Source organism: Chrysochloris asiatica, unplaced genomic scaffold, assembly GCF_000296735.1.
Source record: "Chrysochloris asiatica unplaced genomic scaffold, ChrAsi1.0 scaffold00576, whole genome shotgun sequence".
Classification (NCBI taxonomy): Eukaryota; Metazoa; Chordata; class Mammalia; order Afrosoricida; family Chrysochloridae; genus Chrysochloris; species Chrysochloris asiatica.
This window is the reverse complement of record NW_006409094.1, coordinates 202,270-227,671: the sequence shown is the minus strand read 5'-3', so window position 1 is coordinate 227,671 and position 25,402 is coordinate 202,270. Positions and strand designations below refer to the sequence as shown.

Here is a 25,402-nt window from a genome sequence, read left to right as displayed (position 1 = left end):
GATGTCATGCAGGGTAGGATGGAGGGTCAGAGAAAAAGAGGAAGACCCCCAACGAGATGGATCAGCCAGGTGGCATCATAGATGGCGTCAAGTGTGGCAGCGGTAGTGAGGTTGGCTCAGGATTGGACATTGTTTCGTTTTGCTGTGCATGGAGTCGCTATGAGTCAGTTCCGACTCGATAGCACCTGACAACAACAACAACAAAACAATCCCTTATGAACACAGACACCGAAATCTTCAGCAAAGGATTGGAAACCACAAAGTCGGCGGTTGGAGCCCACCAGCCATTCCGGGAGAAAGATGAGGCTTTCTACACCTGAAAAGACATACAACCGGGGAGACCCTATCCAGGGTCATTATGAGTTGGAACTGACTCCACAGTACTAAACAACAACAGTAACAATATATAGAAAAAGGTAGCGCATCATTATCAAATGGAGTTACTCTAAGAATGCAAAGCTAGTTCAACATTTAAATATCAATAAATAATTCACCACAGTCTAATATTTAATAGCTTACAGAAAAATATTTGATAAAATTCAAATACATTTTACCTAAGAGAAATGGAAATTTACATTCTCGTAGAAACCTGTATGTAAATGTTTATAGCAATTTCTGCCTAACTGTAAATGACCCAAATATTCTTTAGCTACTGAAAGGATAGGAAACTGTGGCTCTGAAAAGCAAACCTCTAGAGCCTGGGTGGGGAGAGGACTTGACTACAAAGGGATTATATGAGAGGATAATTTTGGGCTCATTCTGTCTCTTGATTGTGGTGGTGGTTACATGTCTATGCATTTGTTAAAATTGTCAAACTGTACAATATAAAATTAAATATTTTGTGTAAATTTGAAAACTTGAGTTAGGACTTCAAGCAAGGTATAGTATTAAATTTTTAAGTATTACACTGCAGTTAAGGGAAGAAAATAAAATACAAATTATCTTATGGTATACTTTTTTCCACTTCAAAAAATTTGTATTGCAAAGCTTTCTTTAGAAAGATAACTTACATAGCCAATTTAAGGAGCTCTGGTAGTGTAGTGGTTACGAATCGGGCTACTAACCTCGGAGTCAGCAGTTTAAAACTACCAGCTGTTCCACGGGAGAAAGATGAGGCTTTCTGCTCCCATAAAGATTTACAGCCTCAGAAACCCTGTACAGGGTCACTATGAATCGGAACCGACTCCACGGCACATAACAATAATATAGCCAGTTTATAATTTCATAGTTTGTGAGGCTCTGTCTTTTAAGAGGATAAATCAGAAGAGGTGCTACAAGGGTTCAAGTTCATAAATGCACAGGTTTATTCCAGTCAAATGTCTGAAGTCAGTGGGTGACTTCAAACAAGGTCTCTCAGTAACACACTTGTGTTAGTGTAGTAGTTAAGTGCCATCAAGTTGGTTTCGATTCATCATGGCCCTGTATACATTTCCTGAAGCCTTTTAAGTCTTTGTGGGAGCAGAAAGCCTCATCTTTTTTGAGCAGCTGATAGGCTCGAACTGCTGACCTTGTTTGCAGTCCAGTGCTTATCCAATGGAGCCCCTGCTTTCCCTGTTAGTCTTGTTAGGGTGCCTTCAAAACAAAAAGGTTCAATCAAAACAATGGCTTTGAGGTGATTTTCTGGGCCATTTAAATTCAAGGCAGGTCAGTTCAGAAGGTTTTGACGACTGTTTTTTGAGCTTTAAATCTAATCTTGATAGATTTTCTCTAATGACACAGGATACTCATGGAAATTCATTAGGAAGAAGTTTTAAGAAAATTTGAAAACTTCATTGTGAAAAATGACCAGGAAGGTTGCTTAGCGCAACTTTTTTCAATCACGACAGTTCATCTGCTACTCATTCTTCAAGGGTAGTAAGGGCTGCCATAAGAGAAATTTCATTGGGAAATATTACCCATCCACCCTGCAGTCGTAATCTTTGTCTCTTCAGACATCTTTGTGTTCTCCAGACTCAAAGAATGTTTAAAAGGAATATGATTTGAGTCCCCTGAGGCTTCCCAAACTGCTGTTTTGATGTGGTGTAAATTGAAATGCACAGAATTCGTCAGGGAAGGGTTGTTGTTAGTAGGTACTGTTGAGTTGAGAAGAACATCATGTTTGGTAAAGTGGAGGGTCAGCGAAATAAAGGAAGACCCCCAACAAGGAAAAGCTTAACGAGATGGAAACATCACTCTTATAAGTGTATAGACCTAGATGGTGGATATACTGAGAAACTATTTTTTGTTTAATAATTTGTGATTTTTTTCATAAGAGTTTTTTACTTACCCCTTTTATAATAGCTCATTTGACTTTAGACATGAGAGTTTACTGGCCAACTCAATTTAATATGACCACTAATAGTAATGTTACTACTAGTAGTAATACTATTCTTAGAAACTTTATACAGGGTCGCTATAAATTGGAACTGACTCGACGGCACTTAACAACACTGTTGACTTGGCAAATGTGTTTCTGGGCATTTTTTATTCCCTTACATCAGAGTAAATCTTAAATAATAAGTAGCACCCATTGTAAAGGCGATGATTTATAAAAAAAATTTACACCAACTTTTATTATTTGAATCACCTTTGTAATCTGTGCTATTTATAAAAACTACACTCATGACACAGTAATGGCAGTTAAATGTAATGTCAAGATTGTGACAGTATTGCTAATATATAATATTTGTTTTTAAGACCACTTTCTTGGTGGATAATAAAAAAGTCTTTGGAACCCATCTCATGCAAGACATGGTGAAAGATGCACTCCGGTCTTTTGTCAGTCCTCCGGTGCTTTCTCCCAAGTAAGTACTGAAAGACATTCTGTAACCTGTGTGTTTCTTCTAATGCCCAACTTGCTATCCATACTCCACCTTTATCGCCAGGTATCAAAACAGATCTCCATGTTTAAAGACACACATACACACGTTTCAGTCATGTTAAAATTAGGTATCTTTTCCACGTATTTCTCAGATAGCATCTCTGTTGTTAATGATCTGGATCTAGAGTCAAATCAGAAAAGCAGATCACTGATATTTAAACTCTTCCTTTGGTGGGAATACACTGGCACAAGAGGCTGGAACAGATGAATGCAGAATGAATTAGCAGTGAGTTGACCTTGTGAGAAATGAGCAGGGCTTTTCTGATGATGAGGAAAGAAAGGAGTCATTGTTTCTTAGCAAAGCAGGTATGTGTGAAGACATGGAATTATGTATTGTAAGAATACTGTCATAGTTTTCTGTCTTAGGTTGTGTCTCTAGAAGCAAACCTGAGGCACGAATTTATTAAATGTAATTTAGAAGGGGATCCCAGAAAATACCAGCAGGGTTGTGGGCAAGTGAGAGATAAAAAAGAAGCCTTGCAACGGTGTATGATCAAGCAGTGACCCCTGGCTCCCTGGAAAGTAAATGATTCAGTCCTAGAAGAGCATTCCTCAGACAGTGTGGGCTATGGCTTATGGATGTCCTTGTCAGGAGCTAGCCCACACAACTGTCAAATACATTCCCCATTTCATCCACAGTAAAAGCCAAAGTCCTTCTACTGGTCTACGAGGCTCAATATGATAGGGTCTAGACCCCTGTCCTGTCTCCTCTCTGACCTTAACTTCAGCCACTCTGACCTATTTGGGATTCTTGGAGCCTACAGGCTCTCTCATTTCAGGGCCTTTTCAGAGGCTAGGGAATGGAGACACTTTTCTAGAAAGCTCCAGGGCTAACTTTCTCATCTCCTTTAAGTTAGTTCAATGTCTTCTCATTTATAGCTACCTTGGCTGCCCGTTTAAGAATTGCTGTCTCCCCCCACCTCCAACCCAGCATTACCGTTCTTAACATTAACAGTTATCTTCTCACATACTGTATGATTTACTTCATCATATTTTTTTTCTGTCTCCCATTTCCTTTTGCCCCCTATTAGAGTTGGACAGGTAATCTGGCACATTGTTCACTGATAGATCTCAGGTGATGGAATAGTGTCCAGCATGTAGTGAGAACTCAGTAAGAAGTTGACCAAATGAATGAACAGACAAATGGGAGTTGGGTGCTAAGTAAGATAGTTCAGGAGAAGACTTGGGAGAGTCGAGTGCTTCAATAGGGTTAGAACATTTTGTTGTTGTCTGTGAGCAACTACTAAAACTTTTAACAGGTAGTTGGCATAGTTGGATTTGTATTTTTAAATAGGGAGCAAACTGTGAGTGAGATACAGTGATGCTTGGTGCCAAAGAGTTTAGCCAAGCTGTGTAAAAATGGAATCACACACATACGATGGGCTATTCTGACCATGACTTTTTCATTCTTTTTGTGAGTTAAAAAAAATTTTTTTTTCATTAAAAAAATTGTTTATTTTTAAAATCATCTGTATTCACTCAAAGATACATGATGGCTTTATGTTCCAGATTACCTGGTGTAAATCTAACTTCTTGTTGTTAGGTGCCATCCAGTCGGTATTGACCCATAGTGACGTTATGCACAGCAGAACAAAACTGCCCGATCGTGGGCTAACCTCACTACTGTTGCCACGCTTGAGCCCATCGATGCTGCCACTTGGCCAATCCATCTCGTTGAGGGTCTTCCTCTTTTTCTCTGACCCTCCACCTTACCAAACTAGTTCTTTCAAATGATTGACAAAGATTTCATTTTGTGAATTTGCCCTAAGGAGTGATGTTTCTGAGGAGAAGTTCTGGATCCTAGCCAGCAGTAGTTACTATTCTTTTTCCATTTCTCCAGTGGGTTAAGTAATCTTCTAAAGGCTACTGTCATTTTATTTTGCACATTTAATCCTTTAGGAATCTCCCTATAAGTGCTAACTATAAGGATAATCAATTTTGTTTTCATTCTAGATGAAATAACTGGATGATCACTATTAATGCTATCAGCCATCAATTTTTATGTATTTATTTTGCTGGATTAGAGTACCATCTTTACTTGACTAAGCTTCCATATGTATTAGGATTTGTTTCTGTTGTGGTGACAGAATTTTTATTACTATTATTGGGATTTTCTCTGACGTTTCAATGTCTGTTAAGACTTGTCTTTTTATACTGTCTCTTTTTCGGATTTTCGCTGGTGGTCATTCTTGTGTATAAACTTTCAGATGATTTTATGCAGCTCTACAAACGGTTGGAATTCTAATAAGAATTAAGTAAAATTATATATTAGCTGTTCAAGAGGTAACATTTGTGTATATTAAATATTCCAATCAAAGTACATACTACAATGTTCTTCAGTTATTTCTTTGTGTTGATTCTGTATATTCTTTTTATAAATACATTCTTGTTTTTAGGGAATTATATTTTGTTTCTTATTATTTTGTCTTTGTGATTTGTTATATCACTTCTAGTACTGTTATGAATAATAGTACTTTTGCTGTGAGTCGGGACAGACTTAGTGGCACGCAGCAACACCACCACCACCATGTTCCATCTGAATTTAGAAACAATCTCAAGACCAGATTTGATGCATTGTTGTTGTTGTTGTCAGGTGCCATCGAGTCGGAACCGACTCATAGCGACTCCATGCACAGCAGAACGAAACAATGTTCGATCCTGGGCCAACCTCACCACCGCTGCCACCCCCGAGTCCATCAATGATGCCACCTGGCCGATCCATCTCGTTGGAGGTCTTCCTCTTTTTCTCTGACCCTCCACCCTACCCAGCATGACATCCTTCTCCAACGATTGTTTCCTCCGGACTACATGTCCAAAGTAGGAGAGACGAAGCTTAGCCATCCTGGCCTCCAAGGAGCACTCTGGCTGCACTTCTTCCAAAACAGATCTATTGGTTCTTTTGGCAGTCCATGGCACCCTCAGTATTCTCCTCCAACACCACAACTCAAAGGCATCAATTCTTCTACGATCCTCTTTATTCACTGTCCAGCTTTCGCATCCATATGAGGCTATTGAAAACACAATGGCCTGGGTCAGGCGCACCCTAGTCCTCAAGCTGACATCTCTGCTCTTCAATACTTTAAAAAGTTCCTGTGCAGCAGATTTGCCCAGTGCAATACGTCGTCTGATCTCTTGACTGCTACTTCCGCGAGTGTTGATAGTTGATCCAAGAAGAATGAAGTCCTTGACAACTTCAATCCTTTCTCCATTGATAAGAACGTTGTTTATTGGTCCAGTGGTGAGGATTTTTGTTTTCTTGACATTTGATGCATTAGACACTAACAACTGACAGCCCGAAAAGTTGTAGGATGACATCAATAATGTCATCCATGAAGAATGCAAAAGGTCAGTAAAAAGACGAAAACATAATAATGAATGTCAGAAGAGACTCAGACTGACTCTAGAATAGAGAACCTTGAAGAAATGAGAAAGTTAAGGAGCTGAACAGAAAATTTCAAAGGGCAGCTCCAGAAGACAGTAAAGTACTGTAATGAAATGTGCAAAGACCTGAAGTTAGAAAATCAAAAAGGAAGAACACTCTCAGCATTTCTCAGGCTGAAAGAACTGAAGAAGAAAAATCAATTCACAGCTTATCTATGGTGGAAGTACAGATTCAGAAGAGGACGTGGAACAAAGGGTATCATTTTTGACATTAGCTGGATCTTGAATGAAAACAGAGACTACCAGAAAGATGTTTACTTTTGTTTTATTGATTATACGAAAGCATTTGAGTGTGTGGACCATAGTAAACTATGGATAATATTGCAAAGAAAAAGGTATACCAGAATACTTCGTGTTCATGAAGAACCTGTACAGTTGTTCGAAGAGAACAAAGAGGATACTGAATGGTTTAAAATCTGGAAAGATATGCTCCAGGATTGTATCCTTTCACCATACTTATTCAGTCTGTATGCTGAGCAAATAAGAAGTGTATGAAGAAGAAGGTGGCACCAGGATTGCAGATTTACAATCTGCGCTATGCAGATGACATAACCTTGCTTGCTGGAAGCGAAGAGGACTTGAAGTACTTGATGAAGATCAAAGACTACAGCCTTCAGTATGGAGTGTACCTCAGTATAAAGGAAAAATCCTGACAACTGGGCCAATAAACAACATCATGATAAAGGGAGAAAAGATTGAAGTTGTCAAAGACTGCATGCTGGTTGGATCCTCAGTCAGTGTTCATAGAAGCAGCATGATTAAGAAATCAAACGTTGTATTGCATTAGGCAAATATTCTGCAAAGGATCTCTGTAAAGTGTTCAAGAGCAAAACTATCAGTTTGAGAACTAAGGTACGCAAGACCCAAGCCATGCTATTCTCAATCCCCTCATATTTATGTGAGAGCTGGACCGTGACTAAGGAAGAACAGAAAGGCATTGATGCCTTTGTGTTATGTCATTGTGACACTGCTCCTTGGAAATCGTATGCAGTACCTCTGTGAGTCAGATACAGCGCCACATTACTTAACAACAAGCTACAGTGGAGAAGAGTATTGAAAGTACCACAGACTGTCAGAAGAACCAGCCAATCTCTCTTGGAAGCAAGGGTGGCAAAACTTCACCTCTCATTCCTTGGACCTGTTGTTCAGGAGGGACCAGTGACTTGGTAAAGTGGAAGTTCAGTGAGAGAGAGGAAGACCCCCAAGCAGATAGATTGATACAGTAGCAGCCACAACGGGCTGAAATATATTAGGACTGGTCAGTGCTTCGTTCTGTTTGCATAGTGTCACTGTGAGTTGGAACTGACGACATCATATCGTTTTTGCTTTAGACATGTAGCTGCTGCTTTGGCACATACAGTTTTAAAGTGTTCTGACCTCCTCATTTGTGCGTTTTATCATGCATTTTCCCATGTGGCCAGGTTTATGCTTTCAACCTTAAGACCACCTTGTTCCATGCTAATATTCCCAATTCTTCTTTTCCTATTATTTGACTTCCAATCCTTTATTTTAAGTCCATCTTTTATCACTCTGCTTTAATGTTCATCTTTTTTATATTGTGTTTTACTGGGTTTTGATTTTTATGCTTATTTATTATATACATTTTTACTCAAATTGTGGTTTGCATCTAAATTTACAGAGCTAATTAGTTTTCCATTTAACTATTTATACGTATTTTGTTTCGTACCAATTGATTGCAGTCCCCTCATTGGAACAGCACTCCTCACTTCCTGGGTTCCCTGTCCTCCTCTCTGGCTGCTTCCTGTCATTTGAGCTTTGATGTTGGGCAAATGCAGCCTCCTTGGCCTCCTCTGGTTGATCACAGTGAGGCATACATTCCTCCCTGGTGTTACTAGACACTTTACAGGTGTGCCTGTTACTTGGCTGAAAGTTGACCGCTGGAGTGAGTTCAGTTCCAGTCTGGAAGGGTGTTTAAGATCCACAGTCTTGAGGGAGTTGGGGCTTTTTGTTGTTTTTAAGCTTTTATTGTGCATTGAGTGATAATTTACATGGGAGAACATCAGTTTTGTACTCATTCTATCTTATTTTGTATCATTGCAATGATTACAATCACCTCCAGGCATCACTATTCAACAGTATTTACTTCTATTCCCTCTGTTTTGTTTTGTTTTGTTTTGATTATGCACAAAAACACTCAGGGATATATAATCATTTAAACAATCCAAGGACACATTCTGCAAGCCTGCCTCCTGGCTGCCAGCACACAGCCTTTCTCTTTCCATGAGTCTAGAGTCCTCAGCTGCTCTATCTCTCCATGTCCTCATCTTTGCCTTTATCTCTGGGGAGTTGGGTTTTGTTTTAAATTCATCCTGTTCACATTTAGTATAATAAGTTTAATATATTTAATTTTCATTTTCTTCTCCTTAATTTAGCAACTAGTTTTTTGTTTGTTCTTTAGTTCCCCCAACCTTTTTTCATTTTTCTGGTTTGATTGTTTTTATTCTTTTTTTTTTCCCCCTGTTAATTTGGAAATTTTTTGACATCTTTCCTTTATCCAAGTGGTTATGCTGCCATCCCAGAGATTTACACCTACACATTGTTTCACAACTTTATGGAAACAAGTTACTGTCCATTTCCCACCACCAATTGGCTCCATTTCCCCTCTGTTCCCCATACCCAGTCAGATAGACTTTGTTGTCGTTATGTGCCGCCAAGTCAGTTCTGACTTACAGTGAGCCTGTATAGGGTTTCCAAGGAGCGACTGATGAGCTTGAACCGCCAACCTTGCCTTGTGGTTCAAACCGACTTTGCAGTCTAGCATATTAGGCCACAGCCCCACACCAGGACTCCACCACACCAAATAAGCTTTAGAAACCCCTTAAGCCCTCCTTGCAGCAACACTCCTTGCAACAACCCTGAACCTCCCCACCCCCATAAGCACTTGCTACTCAGGACTTAGTTACAGTCTGTTATTTGGCTTTACTTTCTTTTCTCTTCACCTTTCCTAACACATTTAAATTTTTTAGTGATTAAGTATTTCCCATATATAGAAATATTTAACCTATGACAGACCTTTGTCACCATCATTTTAAGCAACATTTTTTTATTTCTAAGTTTTCATCAATTCAGTCATTTAATAAATTATTATTGAGAATCTATTATTGCCAGGTATCTTTCTGGATTTTAGGGGAAAGGAGGCTAAAAGACCTACTTACAAGAAGCTAGCATGCTGGCGGGAGAGACTAGACAGTAGATAGATACATGCAGTAGGCTCCACCTTGTGAGGCTAGAAGATGAGATGCTAGAGGGAGGTGCAGGTCATCCATTTATAGCCCTTTGGAAATGTGGATACAGCTTGTAAAAGTTAGCATTCTGTCCAGTGTTTTCTTTGTAGTTGCTATTATGAACATAATCCACAAGGATATCAGTTTTAAGAAATATCATGGCATACAAGGCCATGAAAAAGTGAGACTTCTGAGATTTTCTTTTTCTCCTTAACTTGACTTTATTGGAGCCAACTCTAATTATCCAAATATAGAACTGAAAGCATTGGAAAGGCCATACTCTTATTGTATGACCAGCCCTGTAATAGTGGGATATTTCTCAGAACGATGCTAGCAGTCTTCGACCTAGTAGTGGATTTGGTTCCATTTTCTATTTATTCCATTTCCTGATTGCCACTTTCCTCATCTCTTGGTACCTATAGTAATCACTGCTGCTGTTGTTCAAGCCAAACAGCTTGTTTTTAATGAAGTGACTGTCATCTTACAGGTGCTGCCTATATAATAATCACCAGGCTAAGGACTGTATTGACTCCTTTGTTACTCACTGTGTTCGGGTAAGAGCATAAACTTAGATTACTCTCATGGGCACTTGAAACATTGTCAGATTATGTTCTTTTGTGTCATTAATTTGTGTTATTTAATATCTCATATTTATTCACTGAATGAATAAACAATTTCTGTTTTCTCTTACTGTTTACACTTCAGTGATGGCTCTATAACATGTAGTCTTCCTGGCAGGTTGTTAAGGATAGAGGCAGCTTTTGATGACCTCTCACTACAACCCCAAGGGACTGCAGAAGCAGGATAAGTTATGACCCCAACTTCAAAAACAACTACTGTTTCATCAGGGTTTTATATAAATAACCATGAAAATTTATTTCTTGTGTTTTTTTAACTTACGAACAATCAATATTTTATGTAACCTTCCTATCCACTTACCTTCCTGAACAGGACTATAGTAAAGTTGGGAGCGTGGTGGCTCTGTATGATTAGCATGGGACTGCAAACCACAAGGCCAGCAGTTTGAGCCCACCAGACGCTCTGCGGGAGAAAGATGAGGCTTTCTGCTCCTGCAAAGATTTAAAACCTTAGAAACCCTATACAGGTTTGCTATGAGTTAGAACTTGATTCTAGGGCACTTTAAAAATTGTTAATTCAGATGAGATCACAGACTTTTTAAGTCTTAAATAGGACAAATTGTGAACCCTAGATTAAGTTAATTATAAGTATTTCTATTGAATTATTTATGGAGAACTCTGCCAGGGTAGCTCTTTAGACCTGACTTCAGTTACTAAATATATATACAAGGGGACTTCAAAAAGTTTGTGGAAAATTTTCAATCTTTTAATTCCATTTTTCCACAAGCTTTTTGAAATCCCTTCTTACATAGGAAGGCAGTATGATATGGTGAAAGTAGAACCAATAGAATGTCAGATTTTATTTTATCACTAACATTTTATTATGAGGCAGATCAATCATTGTATGCTCTTCTGTAATTGTCTCCATCTTTAAAAAGTGAAATACATTATGTCCTGTATATTTCTCTTTGAGTGACTATTGAGCAAACTGGATAATACCTGTCAAAGTATGCAAATATAAAACACGCTTAAAGACCCTTGTATTCTTCTGAGATCCAAGCCTCCTGCTACCCAGACCTGATGGCTGGTCAGTGAAGCATGAGGGATTTTTTTAATGAGAATAATGCATAGATAGAGTAGGAAGAGAGAGTCAGGGTTTATAGGTATTGGTCATTACTCAAACTTACATTGACTAAGTATTCTCAGTATTTAAAGCAGCACAGAAATGTTTTCCTTGAACACTGGCTTAGGGTGTGGAATATGCAGAAATGAGGTTCTCCTTTAAAAATTACAGTGATAGATCTAAAAATATACAGAAAATACTTTTGCCATATCAGGTTTCACAAATAACCACTTCCTTGTAGCTATTGAATAATTCTAGTATTGAAGTTCTTAAAAATAAATGCCTGTGTAAAAAAATATTCATAGGAATGATTTTTTATGCACAGTGCTTTTCCCCTTAAGCCAGATTTTGATAGCATAAAATGTGAAGAATCTTTAGTATCAGGGAATTTCCTGTTAACAGTTAACAAATTATGTGTGTATTGCAGCCATTCTGTAGTCTTATTCAGATCCACGGACATAACCGGGCTCGGCAGAGAGATAAGCTCGGTCATATTCTTGAGGAATTTGCTACCTTACAGGATGAGGTAAGAGCCAACAAGTTCCCTCTCTTCCAAAATTAAACAAATCCTTGACCAGATTTTTTAAGAATCTTTGGAACATACCTTGATTTAATTTTTCAGTCTGTTAAACTTATCTGAACAGCTTCATATACCAGCGTTTACAAAAAGAACCCAAACAATAAATCGTAAATTATTTCTTCAATAATCAGGATAAATTGTGTTGTATGTGTAGAATTACGGGTTTCATAACAAGTGCAAGTAACAAAATTATATTAATTTTAAAGAAAATTGTGAGCAGCAGCAATTCATTGATAATATAAATACATTTTGTCCTCTATAAAATGGGTATGTTTTTAGTTTAAGGAGTGTTTATGTAAATGTTGATAACCACTGGGAGATGAGGAACTTAAACATGAACTTAATAACCAAAGTATGAATTCTTAGGTGGTGATTTACCTTTTCTGTTCAGGTGTAACGCATAGCTGTTTATTTTTTATAAGTCCTCATTATCTTTAAAAAAAAGCCAATGTTAACCACATTTTATACTGATAGGCAGAGAAGGTTGATGCAGCACTTCACACTATGCTGTTGAAACAAGAACCCCAAAGGCAGCATTTGGCGTGTTTAGGTACCTGGGTACTTTACCATAACCTTCGAATTATGATACAGTATCTTCTGAGTGGCTTTGAATTGGAACTCTACAGCATGCACGAGTACTACTACATATATTGGTAAGAGAACGATTTGTGGTAAAGTTGTCAGTGGGTTGGTAGATATGCTCTGCAAGATAGACTAATGGTAGGGTACTATCTCATGTAGTGTGTCTACATTTTAGTTGCAAGATAACTGAAAAAATATTGAAAATTAGTGTTAGATCACCTTGAATAGATGGATTGTCACCCACTCTGCCCCGACTTCCGTAGCACGAGGTACTAGTTGTGGGATGTACTTACCTGGATGTATAACTTGGAATGGGAAGTCAGTTCTGTAGAGACTGAGTGTACTGAACGACCTGGTGTGGTGCTGTAGGATAAGCATTGGACTGTAAGGTTGGTTTGAACCACAAAGTCAGCGGTTCAAACCCACCTGCCACTCCTCAAAACCCTATACAGGGTTGCTTTGAGTCAGAACAGACTTGATGATACTTAACTACAGCAAAAACAACTTAAAGGTTGGTGGTTCAAACCCACCCAGTGGTGCTGCACAAAAAAGTCCTTGTGGTCTGTTTCTGGAAGTTCAAAAACACCCCTGTGGAACAGTTCTCCTCTGCACACCTGGGGTCACCAGGGGTCCTAGTAGTCTTGTTTCTGTCAAGCATTTTGTAGATGAACATTCTCAGATTCTTTGCTCTATGATATGAGGCACCTCATTGGGAGCTTTTACTGTTGAGTTCAATAATTTTCATAGAGAATTGGGATCTTTCCTCAGGAAATGAATGATGGTCAGATGTGTACACTCCATTACAGATTGACATTCTTAAAAAGATTGTTTTTAAGGAAAGAAATTTTCGTTCTATTGATAAGCAACCTTGTGATCTACTTTGTTACTCACTTTGAACTACTTTTTGGTCTCAAAAGTACAAATTGGATTCCTACATTTTCACAAGATAATTTTGTTATTGTTCCTGAATATGATCCCTAATGTGTGTTGTTATTAGTGCCGTTGAGCCAGTTCTGACTCGTAGCCACTCCTTATAGGGTTTCCAGGGCTTTACATTTTCATGGGAGCAGAAAGCCTCATCTGTCTTCTGTGGAGCAGCTTGCGGGCTCAAACCAGTGACCTTGTGTGGTTCACAGTCCAGTGCTTATTGTATGGAGCTTTCATAAACCATGAGTTTAAAATGATGGTGAGGCTTCAGTGTTCGTCACAATCCCTTGGAAATCATGTTAATACACAGATTTATGGCGCTACATGGACTGTTGGTGGAAAGGTGTGAGACAGGGTTGTATTCTTTCACCATACTTATTCAACCTGTATGCTGAGCAAATAATACGATAGGCTGGGTTCTATGAAGAAAAACGTGGCATCAGGATTGGAGGAAGACTCATTAACAGCCTGCGATATGCAGATGATACAACTTTGCTTGCCAAAAGTGAAGAGGACTTGAAACATTTACTTATGGAGATCAAAGAGCACAGCCTTCTATATGGATTACATCTCAATGTCAAGAAAACAAAAATCCTCACCACTGGACCAATAAACAACATTCTTATCAACAGAGAAAAGATTGAAGTTGTCAAGGACTTCATTCTTCTTGGATCAACTGTCAACACTCGCAGAAGCAGCAGTCGAGATCAGACGACGTATTGCATTGGGCAAATCTACTGCACAGGAACTTTTTAAAGTATTGAAGAGCAGAGATATCAGCTTGAGGACTAAGGTGCGCCTGACCCAGGCCATGGTGTTTTCAATAGCCTCATATGGATGCGAAAGCTGGACAGTGAATAAGGAAGATTGTAGAAGAATTGATGCGTTTGAGTTGTGGTGTTGGAGGAGAATACTGAAAGTGCCATGGACTGCCAAAAGAACCAATAGATCTGTTTTGGAAAAAGGGCAGCCAGAGTGCTCCTTGGAGGCCAGGATGGCTAAGCTTCGTCTCTCATACTTTGGACATATTGTCCGGAGGAAAGAGTCGCTGGAGAAGGATGTCATGCTGGGTAAGGTGGAGGGTCAGAGAAAAAGAGGAAGACCCCTAACGAGGTGGATTGGCCAGGTGGCATCATTGATGGACTCAAGTGTGGCAGCGGTAGTGAGGTTGGCCCAGGATCGGACATTGTTTCGTTCTGCTGTGCATGGGGTCACTATGAGTCAGTTCTGACTCGATGGCACCTGACAACAACAACAACATGGACTGTTTCGGTCAGCAGCTCACAGTCAACAGCCACTCTCACGAGGTTGCTGGTAAGTTGGAACCGAGTCGGAATCAGCTCAAAGGCACATACAACAAAACAGCGTCCATCGTTTGCATTTTTACTAGTTCCCTGCTGACGCTGGTCCAGGATCACTCTTTAATAACCATTTATATAGAGTTCTGGATCTCCTTAGGTATTTCAGTCATGAATTGATTATGAGAAAGCATTTAACAAAAGCTCATTATGGGAACTGGCATTGGAGAAGAAAGGCCTGGATTGTGACAGCTCTCTCCTTCCCTCGACTGTTTTTAGATGACCTCATCAGAAGGCACTGTTGGCTCCCTGTGGAAATCCTCTTGTTGAGTTACAATATAGTTACATACCTCAGGTTTTGTAGCATGATACAGGAGAAATTCAATGCTAGGAATTGCTTTCTCTCCACATGAAATTATATGCTCTTTTTGTCACATCGGAGATCTGGTATAGCACTGTAGGATAAGTACTGGACCGCAAGGTCCGTTTGAACTGTAAGGTCGTGGTTCAAACCCACCAACTTCTCCTCAGAAGCCCTGTATAGAGTTGTTCTGAGTCAGAATTTACTCCACGACATTTAACAACAATTTATCATAAAAATTTTTAAAAATGTCTTAGCTGCCATTAAGTATAGTACTTGGTTTAGCTTTAAAATTGCAAAATAAAAACATTTAATTAAAAAAAAAAATCTTAAGTTATTATTGGTATACCTTTTGACTAGATTTTCTTCTACTTTACCACATTCTATCTTATAGATGTTTTAATATTGTATCTTACATCTTCTGGGGAAATTTTGAAAATAGAAATCATATATTCAAATTTGATTATAATAATTTGTTGTTGTTAAGTCGATTCCGACTCATAGTGACCCTGTATAGGGTATGCATGGAGTAGCTGGTGAGTTTGAACCACCGATCTTGCCATTCAAACTGACCTGGAGATCCAGTGCTTATCCTACAATGCCACACCAGGACTCCCAACTATAATAAGAGTTCTTGCAAATCTTAAATTTTCATGTAATACAGCAGTAGGCCTTAGTTTTCTTAATTATGGATTATATTTTAGACTATGTATAGCTTTATCTTAGATTTGAACTCCTTTTTTTACTTGGGAGGATAGAATGTTAAATTTCTGAAAAATAGTATCTAGTAGAATACTCCTATTTTTGCATTTGTTCATTAAATAAACCCAAGTGTAAGCCTGAATGTTCTTAATTTCTTATAGTGGTTTTGTTATTACAAATTTTTGTCTTTTTGTGAATTTACTTCCTTTTGTAATTGACTGTGAAAGAAAGTATTTACTTATTGGATCAAGGTTAAATGTGTTCTGATATAGTGAAAGTATGTTAATAATTGATGTATGTATGTATGTATATGTAAAGGAACCCAGGTGCTGCAGTGGTGAATGTACTTGGCTGCTTCATACCCACCAGCCACTTTTCACTCCATGGGAGAAAGTTTGTAGTGTTGGAAACTGCATGGGGCATATCTGCTCTGTCCTGTAGGGTCACTATGAGTGGAAATGGACTTGACAGCAATGGGCTAGTGGGTACGTATGTATATGTTTGACTATATGGTTGTTAAGTGCTGTCAAGTTGGTTCCTACTCATAACAACCTTGTATAGGGTTTCTGAGCATCGCCTAGTGAGTTTGAACTTGTAGTTCAGTGCCACACCATGACTCCATAATTATCAGGAAACCTTGTGGAAAATTGTATAAAATTCCTATCATTGTAGGAAATTTTAAATAAAATGAAATTTTTCAGTGTTGTTCAGATATGGCTGCAATAAAAAAGGAATTTAATCATTTTTAATGCTTATTTCTTATAAGTTCTAATCTTATCAGTTATATAATTGGATATTCTGCTTTTCTTTAAACAATTTGGAAACCACTGTAAACAAGTATCTCCTTGTTAGCAATGCCTATGTTGATGAAGTTGCCTCACTTACAGATCTCCTTCCAGCTAACACTTTGGATTCTTTAAGGTATCTCTCGGAGTTCCTTTATGCCTGGTTGATGTCAACACTGAGTCGTGCTGACGGCTCTCAGATGGCAGAGGAAAGAATTATGGAAGAGCAGCAGAAAGGCCGGAGCAGTAAAAAAACAAAGAAAAAGAAGAAAGGTGCTGTGAATTACTTTTTTATTTAAGAAGTAGAAACACTGGAAATACTTTAATTCTAAAAATAAACAGATGGAGATCTACTTATGAGTGGTGATGGGCTAGTTAGTCATACTTTGGTTCTTCCCCATTTTCTCTTCAGAAAATGAGAGGTAGAGAGTTCTGATGTTAGTCATATAGGCTTCTTGGTTCCTTTCCTTACTGTTCATTTACTGCTTTGCTGTCCTGTGTGTCAGAGGATCTTAGAAATAGCCACCTGGAGTGAGCAAACAAGACACCATAGGGAACAAGACCTCTGGAGACCTTTGATCTTCTTGTGGGAGGGAAGTAGATCTGAAGTTGTGTTTTTAGTGTCGACACAGAGCACTGGGAGGCATCAAATACTCTTGAGTAAAGAGAAACCTTTCAAAGGGACTGACCAACTGGTCACTCAGGGAAGGGTACAGATCTGACTCCCATCCTGATAAAATACTACCTAGTGAGATATAAGCAGCTTCAGGGGGTATTAAATGGCTTGTATTCAGGGATTTTCTGTATAAGAAGTCTCAGTATGGTGAATCCAAAAGAAGTTAAAATTATTTCATCCTAGAGTTGGATGGTATTAGATATTTTGGAAACACATTTATTGGTAGAGTTTGACCTTAACATTTAGCCTGTAGGATATTTTGATTTAGTCAACAAACTGGAAGGTTTATTAAAATTAAGAGTTTCTCTTGCAGTAACACAGGCATGAGGGGAAAAGAGTTTACCTGGTTCTCTTTCTCGTTTCAGTCCGTCCATTGAGCCGAGAGGTCACAATGAGCCAGGCATATCAGAACATGTGTGCTGGAATGTTTAAGGTAGATTTTTGCTCTTTAACTACATTGCTTATTATGTTATTTAATTAAAATTAATTCCTTTCTGTGATTCTTTCCAGCTTCTGATTTCACCTTTGTGTGGTAGCCCGTTTATCTGTTTTGAAGTCTAGTTGTTTTCATTCATTCATTGAACATCAGTTTGAACCCTTGCTGTGTGTCAGTACCGTATACTGAGAACTGTAGGATGCTACGTTTAATCAGATGTGGTGCTTGCTCTCAAGTGCCTAGTTCATTACGGGGCACTTCACATATATGATGGGGCTTCAAAATTGACAAAAAAATGGAATGAAAAGAAAGTGGACCTACATGGTCCTTATGGTAGTCTCCATCATGGTGACTAAACCATTGCCCAGTCCTGCATCATCCGTCATCTCAATCTGGATGATGGAGTCCATCATTTTGGCTACTGTGACAGTCCATCTCACTGAGGTTCTTCCTATCCATCACTTGTTCTCCAGCAACTGGTCCTTCTTCATAATGTGTCCAAAGCAAAGAAGTAAGAATTGTGATTCATAAGATTTTCATTAGCGAGGTTTTATAAGTAGGTGTAGAAACTTTTATGAAACCAGAATGATAAGATGTAAAGGAGGTGTTTTCAGCATACTCTCCATCTAGGTCTATGCATATCTGATGGTGGTGTTTCTGTCTCTCAAGCGTCTCTTCAAGAATTTGCACTATTCAGTTGTTAAGTGTCATCAAGTCGGTTCTGACTCTTAGCGACCCTGTGTAGGGTTTCCCAAGCTTTCAGATTTTTGTGGGAGCCTCATCTTTCTCACATGGAGCAGCTGGCAGGCTCTAGCCACAGACTGATTTGCAGTGAGTGCTTATTGTATGGAGCAAAACGACAGTTTTGGCACTTTCCAGGAACTCAAATTGTGCTCCTTTCAAATGCTTTTTTGAATCTAAAGGGAAAAGATCAGGACTGTAGGGTGGATAGTGTAAGGTTTCCCAGTGAAAATCTCATAGGACAGCCCTTGTTACCCTGGAAGAATGAAGCAGGTTTATTGTTGTGATGGAGAAAATTCCTCAGCGCAACTTTTCTGGTCTTTTTCACACCAGTGCAATTTTCCATTTTCTTAGAACTTCTTCCAGTAAGCCGCTGTGATTGTCGTGTGTCCTTTGAAAAAAAAATATTAACAAGATGACACCTTGAGAATTCCAAATTACAGTTGCCGTGATCTTCTGAGCTGAACTGTTTGCACTGAATTTAAACTTTCTAGCTGATCCCCTCAATACTAAGACAATTGTGTTGCTGACAAGAGAACTTGTCTGTAGCCATCCACTGATCACAGAGACATATTTAAACACACTTTGGAATGAACCTGTGCATGTATGAATTGAGGAGTTTTGGTGGCACAGTGGCTTAAGTGTTGGGCTGCTAAATCAGTGGTTTGAACCCACCAGCCACTTCATGGGCGAAAGACAAGGCAGCCTGCTTCCGTTAAGATTTACAGCCTCAGAAACCGTGGTAGAGTTCTACTCTGTCCAATAGGGCTGCGAGGAATCAAATCAACTCAGTTACAATGACTTTGGTCTTTGTTGTTACAGATGAACTAGAACCTTGTAGCAATACTTTTTGACTTGTATGTTTCCTGGCCTTTCTTCTAGTCTTAGTATGGAAGCCCTTCTGAAGCCTGTCCACTGTGGGTGACCCTGCTAGTTGATGAGACACTGGTGATGTAGCTTCTGTCATCATAGCAAGCTACAAGCCATCGCAGTACAACCTGACAGACTTGTGGTGGGGAAAGTAGTATATTCAACACTGGAACTTGAAAAGTTATGTGTATATGAGATGGCTCATAAAATAAAAATGAATACCAGCAAGCCCATTGTTTCCGCTTCTGTCTGATTTCTGAGCTATGAGTTGTTTTCACTGTATATAAATAGTTATTTTTCATGTTCAGTCTGTTCTAATGAAGATGTATACTTTTTCCTAATGGTGGCTCCTCTTTCTCATTTCCCCCCTTTTCCCTTCAGACCATGGTAGCATTTGATATGGATGGCAAAGTACGAAAACCTAAGTTTGAGCTTGATAGTGAACAAGTTCGATATGAACACAGGTTTGCACCTTTCAACAGCGTAATGACACCACCCCCAGTGCACTATCTGCAGTTCAAGGTGAGCCTGCTTACTGACAGACACAGTTACAAAGATCCTGATGCTCAGACCCTTGTCTCTACATGTGCTGTTTGTAGCCAGACGTTACAAAAAAGTCAAACGGAACAGGTCCTGGAAGGAGTGGGAAGAGGTGATAAAATAGCAGTGCAGCTAGGGTAAAAAGGGTTCGGAACTTTTTTTTTCCCCTTCTCATTTTTTTTAAATGTTTTATTGTGCATTATATGATAGTTTACATTAGAGAGCTTTAGTTTTACATTCATTCCATCGTATATCATCTCATTGCCATGGTTCAGTCCCCACCATGCATCATCAACCAACCAAAGGGTATATCTAGAAACCCACCCCCTACACACACACACACACACACACACACACACACACACAGTTTTTTCCCTCTCTGGATCCAAAGTCCCCAGCCGCTTCATCACTCCACGTCATCGTCTCTGTCTCCATCTCAGACATCTCCTCTCTCTCTGGGTAGGGTCCCGCTCTCAGCTCTTCTCCGTTGATGGTCCCGGAGATCTCCGCTCCTATCCTGGAGAATTAATCACTCCCTTCCTTGTTACAAAACGCTTCTACCTTTGCATTTCCGACCTTCACACTTCATCCTGATAAGCATTATTCACTACAGTATCACGAGTTACCCATCTGTATTTCTTTTCATCAGCTCTGCCCAGAAAGATTGAATTGTACCCAGTGGAGATTCTGCCTTCCTCCATGCTCCCTAGCACTAGGTTCCCTTTTGAAAGCTTGTAAACCAGTCACTTCTTGCCTTTGTAGTCCCTCCCTCCCCATTTGAGTATCCAATGTCCCAGTTGCCCATCTCCGTCCACACTGTGTGTGGAGGGGGTGGGAATGTTTCTTGCTGTAAGGGTTTGTTCCTTCTTTTGAGTTGCTGCTCCATAGGTATAGGTCAAGTTCATCAGATCCCTTCTCATTTTAACATATTTATGATCGTGAGACTAATAAGAGGTTGTGTTTGAGGGTTGAGAATTAATGGTTACCTGGGAAAAAATAAAAAGGCAGATGTGCTGAATGCCATTCAAGGGGGCTTCAAAAAGTGTGTGGGAAAGTAGAGTTACAGATAACAGAGTTTTTCCACAAATTTTTTAAATCCACCTCACATACGAATGGTCAACGTAGAATTCTTTGATAGTTTAAATTTAAAAAATCTTAGAGTTGATTTTTTTTTGTATTAAAAATATTTTAAAATAATACTATTTTCCTTGCCTTTTTAGGAAATGTCTGACCTCAATAAATATAGCCCTCCTCCTCAGTCTCCAGAACTGTATGTGGCAGCTAGTAAGCACTTTCAGCAGGCAAAAATGATACTGGAAAATATGCCAAACCCAGACCATGAGGTAAGACTGGATCCATAGTAATTCTAGGGGAAAGTACATGGTAGAAAGTATGTATCTTATCGCTGGATGAAAATGTAATTATAAAAATGAATTTTTAAAAAATAGTAGATGAAGCCTGTCAGGTTTCTGCTAAGGATTTCAAATAGCTTTGCCCGCCTACTCTTGTCAAGCTTAATAACATTTTTATGAGGCAGGTGAGGTAAATACTTCCTTTGTATAAATTTACAAACCAATATAAAGAGTACTTGTATACAAAGACTCAGAGCCATAAAGAAGGATAGAAATAAGGTCTAAACTGATCCATAGCTTAGTGTTCATATGTAAATTTTAATCTGTAGTTCATTATATGAAGAAAATACAATTCTATAGATTCTATAAATAAAATCTGCAAAGTAATGTGGCCAGCAGCCACAGGAAGTATAACAATCATACTCCACTTGGCAATGTAAAGGAGAGAGTACAGCTTTGAAGACATTATTTTTGAGATACTATTTGGCCGAGCTGAGGACTTGAAAATTAAGTAACACTAGGTTTTGAGCTTTGGGTATTTTAGTAATTTGATGTGTACTTAATTTTCTGGAAATAAGTTTTTTTGAAAGTAAAAGTTAACCTGTACTATGTGTATCATCTTGGGAAGTATATTTTGGTACAATGTCCAAAGAGGGTTAATATACTAATATATATCAAACCCCACAAATACTGAGAGGCCCAGTAGTTGTGTTGTTTAGATTTATATATGCATTGGATAGGTAAGAAGTGAGAAGAATGGTACATATGCAAAAAAAAAAACAAAAAAAACCCCACCATTGTTGTAGTGCTTTTAATTGCAAAATACTGGAAGAGACCTAGGTATCAGTCAGCAGGGCTCTTAGGGAATGCTGCATAGTATTCCATACAGTTAGGTGCTGTGCAGCATTACAGATAACAAGGAAGGTTTTTATGTACTGTAATGTCATAATCTTCAGAATTTAGGGAGCGAAAGTTTTAAAAGGAGCAAACTGGTTTGGGAGTATGCTGCCATTTAATTCAGGGGAGATACAGAACTCTGTGTGTATAGTCTTTTCTTACAGATAAATATAGCTCTAGAAAGATACATTAGGAATTGATAACAGTGTTTACTTCTTGGAAGTGGTGTAGCTGGGTGCCTAGGGGAACAGGGATAGAAGAGAAACTTATTTAAAAAACGTATTTACCTACTCAAAGAAAATAAAAAGTGTAAAAGTTAGAGGGAGATACTTTTCTAGATAGCATTCAACTGTGTTCATTAAATAAAATATGCTATTTGTTGAATAAAGTTGACTATTCAACAGATATTTAATACCTACTAGGACTCTTGGTGTGAAGGAGCTCTGGTAGCGTAGTGGTTACGAATCGGGCTGCGAACCGTAAGGTCAGCAGTTTGAAACTACCAGCGGTTCCACGGGAGAAAGATGAGGCGTTCTGCTCCCGTAAAGATTAACAGCCTCGGAAACCCTGTGCAGGGTCGCTATGAGTCGGAACCGACTCCACGGCACTTAACAACAACATAACAGGACTCTTGGTGTGGTGCTGTAGGATTAGTACTGGATTGCACACCACAAGGTTGGCAGTTCAAACCCACCATCTGCTCCTTATAAACCCTATGCAGGGTCGCTATGAGTCGGAACCGACTCCACAGCACTTAGCAACACCCCAGCACTGTGTAAGGTTCTGGGCATATGATAGTGAGATTAAATTTAAAAAGAAAAATCCTGCCCACCTCGTGGAACAGGTGGGTAACCTCAGTAAGCAAATAAATGACATGACATATTAGAAGGTCATAGTATTATGAAGAAATCTCACACTGGGAATGGGGCTAGGGAATGCTATAGATAGTAGGGAGGGAGGCAGAGTGTGTTAGACATTTAAAAATAAGGTAGCCTTTGAGCAAATCCTGGAAGAGGGTGGAGAAGCAAGTCATATGGTTATCCAGCGATAGAACCTTCTAGGCAGAGGCACTGGTGTATGTAAAGGCCCTGTGTCAAGAGAGGGCCTGGACTAACAGAAAGAACAGCAAGGGCCTGCTATGGATGGAGTGTGTGGCAGGCAAGTAGGAGATGCAGTTAGAGTGGTAGGAAGGTGGCTTTTCCTCTGAGTAAGGGGAGGTTTTGAGCACGTGGAGTGACCGCATCTGATTTATGTTTTAAAGGATGGCTTTCACCACTGTATTGAAATACTGTAGTGGAGACAGAAAGTGTGGAAGCTGGGGAGCTAGTCAGTGACCATGTCCAGTAATCCAGGTGCGAGGTGGTGATGGCCATGCAAGGAACTGGAAGGATTTACATTCTCTGTGTATTGTAAAGTCATTAGGATTGGCAGATGAAGTGGATATGTGGGATGTGACAGAAAAAGAGGATTCAAAGGTGACTTCCAGGGTTTTGGCCTGAACAACTGAATGCATTGAGTTGGGTGTGAAGATTGCAAATGGAGCATGATTAGGTGGGGTAGGGAGGTGGCAGCAGTGGCGTGGTCAGGTCATGGTAAATTTGTGCAAATGGAGCTATCAGTTCGGCAGATCCTGAACTTGTGCTGGCGTGCACGTCCAGAGAGGTCACTAAGAAGGCAGTGTGAACATTTTCCTTCAAGTCTTACATGATTCCCTCTTCAAGGAAAGAACACTGTTCTAGTTCATCAGTACTCATGGTTTCAAATGAAGTCTCCTAGCAATAGTAGTCAGAAATACTACTGACCATTACTTGACACTTAAAGGGCCATTTACTGCCTGCCAGGCATGGCTCTGAAGGAGCTCTGGTAGCGTAGTGGTTACGAATTGGGCTGCAAACCTTAAGGTCAGCAGTTCGAAACTACCAGCCGCTCCGCGGGAGAAAGATGAGGCTTTCTACTCCCGTAAGGATTTACACCCTCGGAAACCCTGTACAGGGTCGCTATGGGTCGGAACCGACTCGACGGCACTTAACAACAACAAGGCATGGCTCTGAGCTCTTAACATAGTTTTATTCAGTTACTCCTCACAAAACAGTCTTTTCAAAGATGAAGAAACTTAGGGAATGAAGAGGGTAACCTGCCAGAGATTTCACTAGTAAGAGGCAAAGGTGGAATTTGAGATCACAGTCTTAACTCTCAAGTCCATGTTCTTAACACTTGGTTAATGAAGGTGAGATAAAGCATCCCTTTCAAGTTTTCAGTTGAGAGAAGACAGTTTTATATTACTGAAGAAAGTATGGTGTTGGTTCATAATTTTCCACTGTTTATTTCATAAAGCTTTAGCATATTATGAAAAATTCCAATTAGTATCTAAATATCATAGATTCCTTAGAATTTTGTTTTGATGTATTAATGTTGCTCATTGTTTAGGTCAGTAGAATATTAAAGGTTGCCAAACCCAACTTTGTGGTTATGAAGTTACTGGCAGGAGGACATAAAAAAGAATCTAAGGTGAGTGTATTGTGGGGAAAATAAAATGACCTTAAATTATTGAAGATTCTCACTTTTTTCCCCAATAAGAGGCAGAGATGTTATTACCAAAAAATGTTAAGGCACTCATTTAAAAAACAATCCTTAAAGAGATGCAGTAGACAGAAAATAACTAGCTTGCCGTGTTGTCTTGAGTCTCAAAGATTTGTTAGCTTACAAAGTCTGCCCTTCTTTCCCTTCTTTCTGCTCCTCCATGTAAACGACAGGGTGACCTGGGGTTTATAAAGGCCTCTGCCCTCTGGGAAGGTGAGTGCTTCAATAATTAGGCTTTTCTTGGTGGCTCAGGAAATAGGAGATCCGGAAGCTCTTCTTGTAAAGTAGAACAGTGTTTTAATCAGCCTTTTACTAAGTAAGTTCTGCACTGAGTAAGGGGACAACTGCTGAGGCCTTTTGAGTAGTAGTAGTGTTTGCTCAGTTGCCCCCCATCCCTCTGTTTACCCTTGTCTCCTACTTTGCCAGTGACTCTCCTTTGCATTGCTGAGTACTATCCATGACACTGAAACTAAGAGAGTTGCTGTTAAATTGTTGTTGTTGGGTGCCGGTGAATTGGTTCTGACTCAGCGACCTTGCTGAGACATGATTTCATTGAACTCCTTTCCTATAACTGAAGGCCACTTTCCCGTGTTAACTGGCGAAGCTGGGAAACGGCTAGTCAGCATATTTTCTGATAATCTTCATGAGCCAAGTATGAGCTGAGTGTTGTTTCTCTCCAGGTTAGTTCCTTACTTTTTGGTCATTTAATCACTATCGTGTTGCCTCTTCTCTACAAATACAAGAAACGAAAATCGTTTTTTTTTTTTTTTTTTTTAATTTACTGTTTGAAAATCGGTGGATATATTTTTATTTTCTGATTTTCTTCAC

The 25,402-nt window shown here is 39.2% G+C and overlaps 1 protein-coding gene across 2 annotated transcripts in view; it reads left to right on the top strand.

Moving 5' to 3' along the window:
- The window catches only part of NAA35 (N(alpha)-acetyltransferase 35, NatC auxiliary subunit), a 123,350-nt gene that overhangs the window by 97,555 nt on the left and 393 nt on the right, over positions 1-25,402 (top strand). For both annotated transcript variants that reach the window (XM_006877729.1, XM_006877730.1), the window contains exons 14-22: positions 2,677-2,783; positions 10,034-10,100; positions 11,675-11,773; positions 12,302-12,480; positions 16,619-16,755; positions 17,524-17,591; positions 19,587-19,727; positions 20,966-21,088; positions 24,422-24,502. In XM_006877729.1, coding sequence (XP_006877791.1) covers positions 2,677-2,783; positions 10,034-10,100; positions 11,675-11,773; positions 12,302-12,480; positions 16,619-16,755; positions 17,524-17,591; positions 19,587-19,727; positions 20,966-21,088; positions 24,422-24,502 — 1,002 coding nt within the window. The remainder of the gene's footprint in view (positions 1-2,676; positions 2,784-10,033; positions 10,101-11,674; positions 11,774-12,301; positions 12,481-16,618; positions 16,756-17,523; positions 17,592-19,586; positions 19,728-20,965; positions 21,089-24,421; positions 24,503-25,402) is intronic.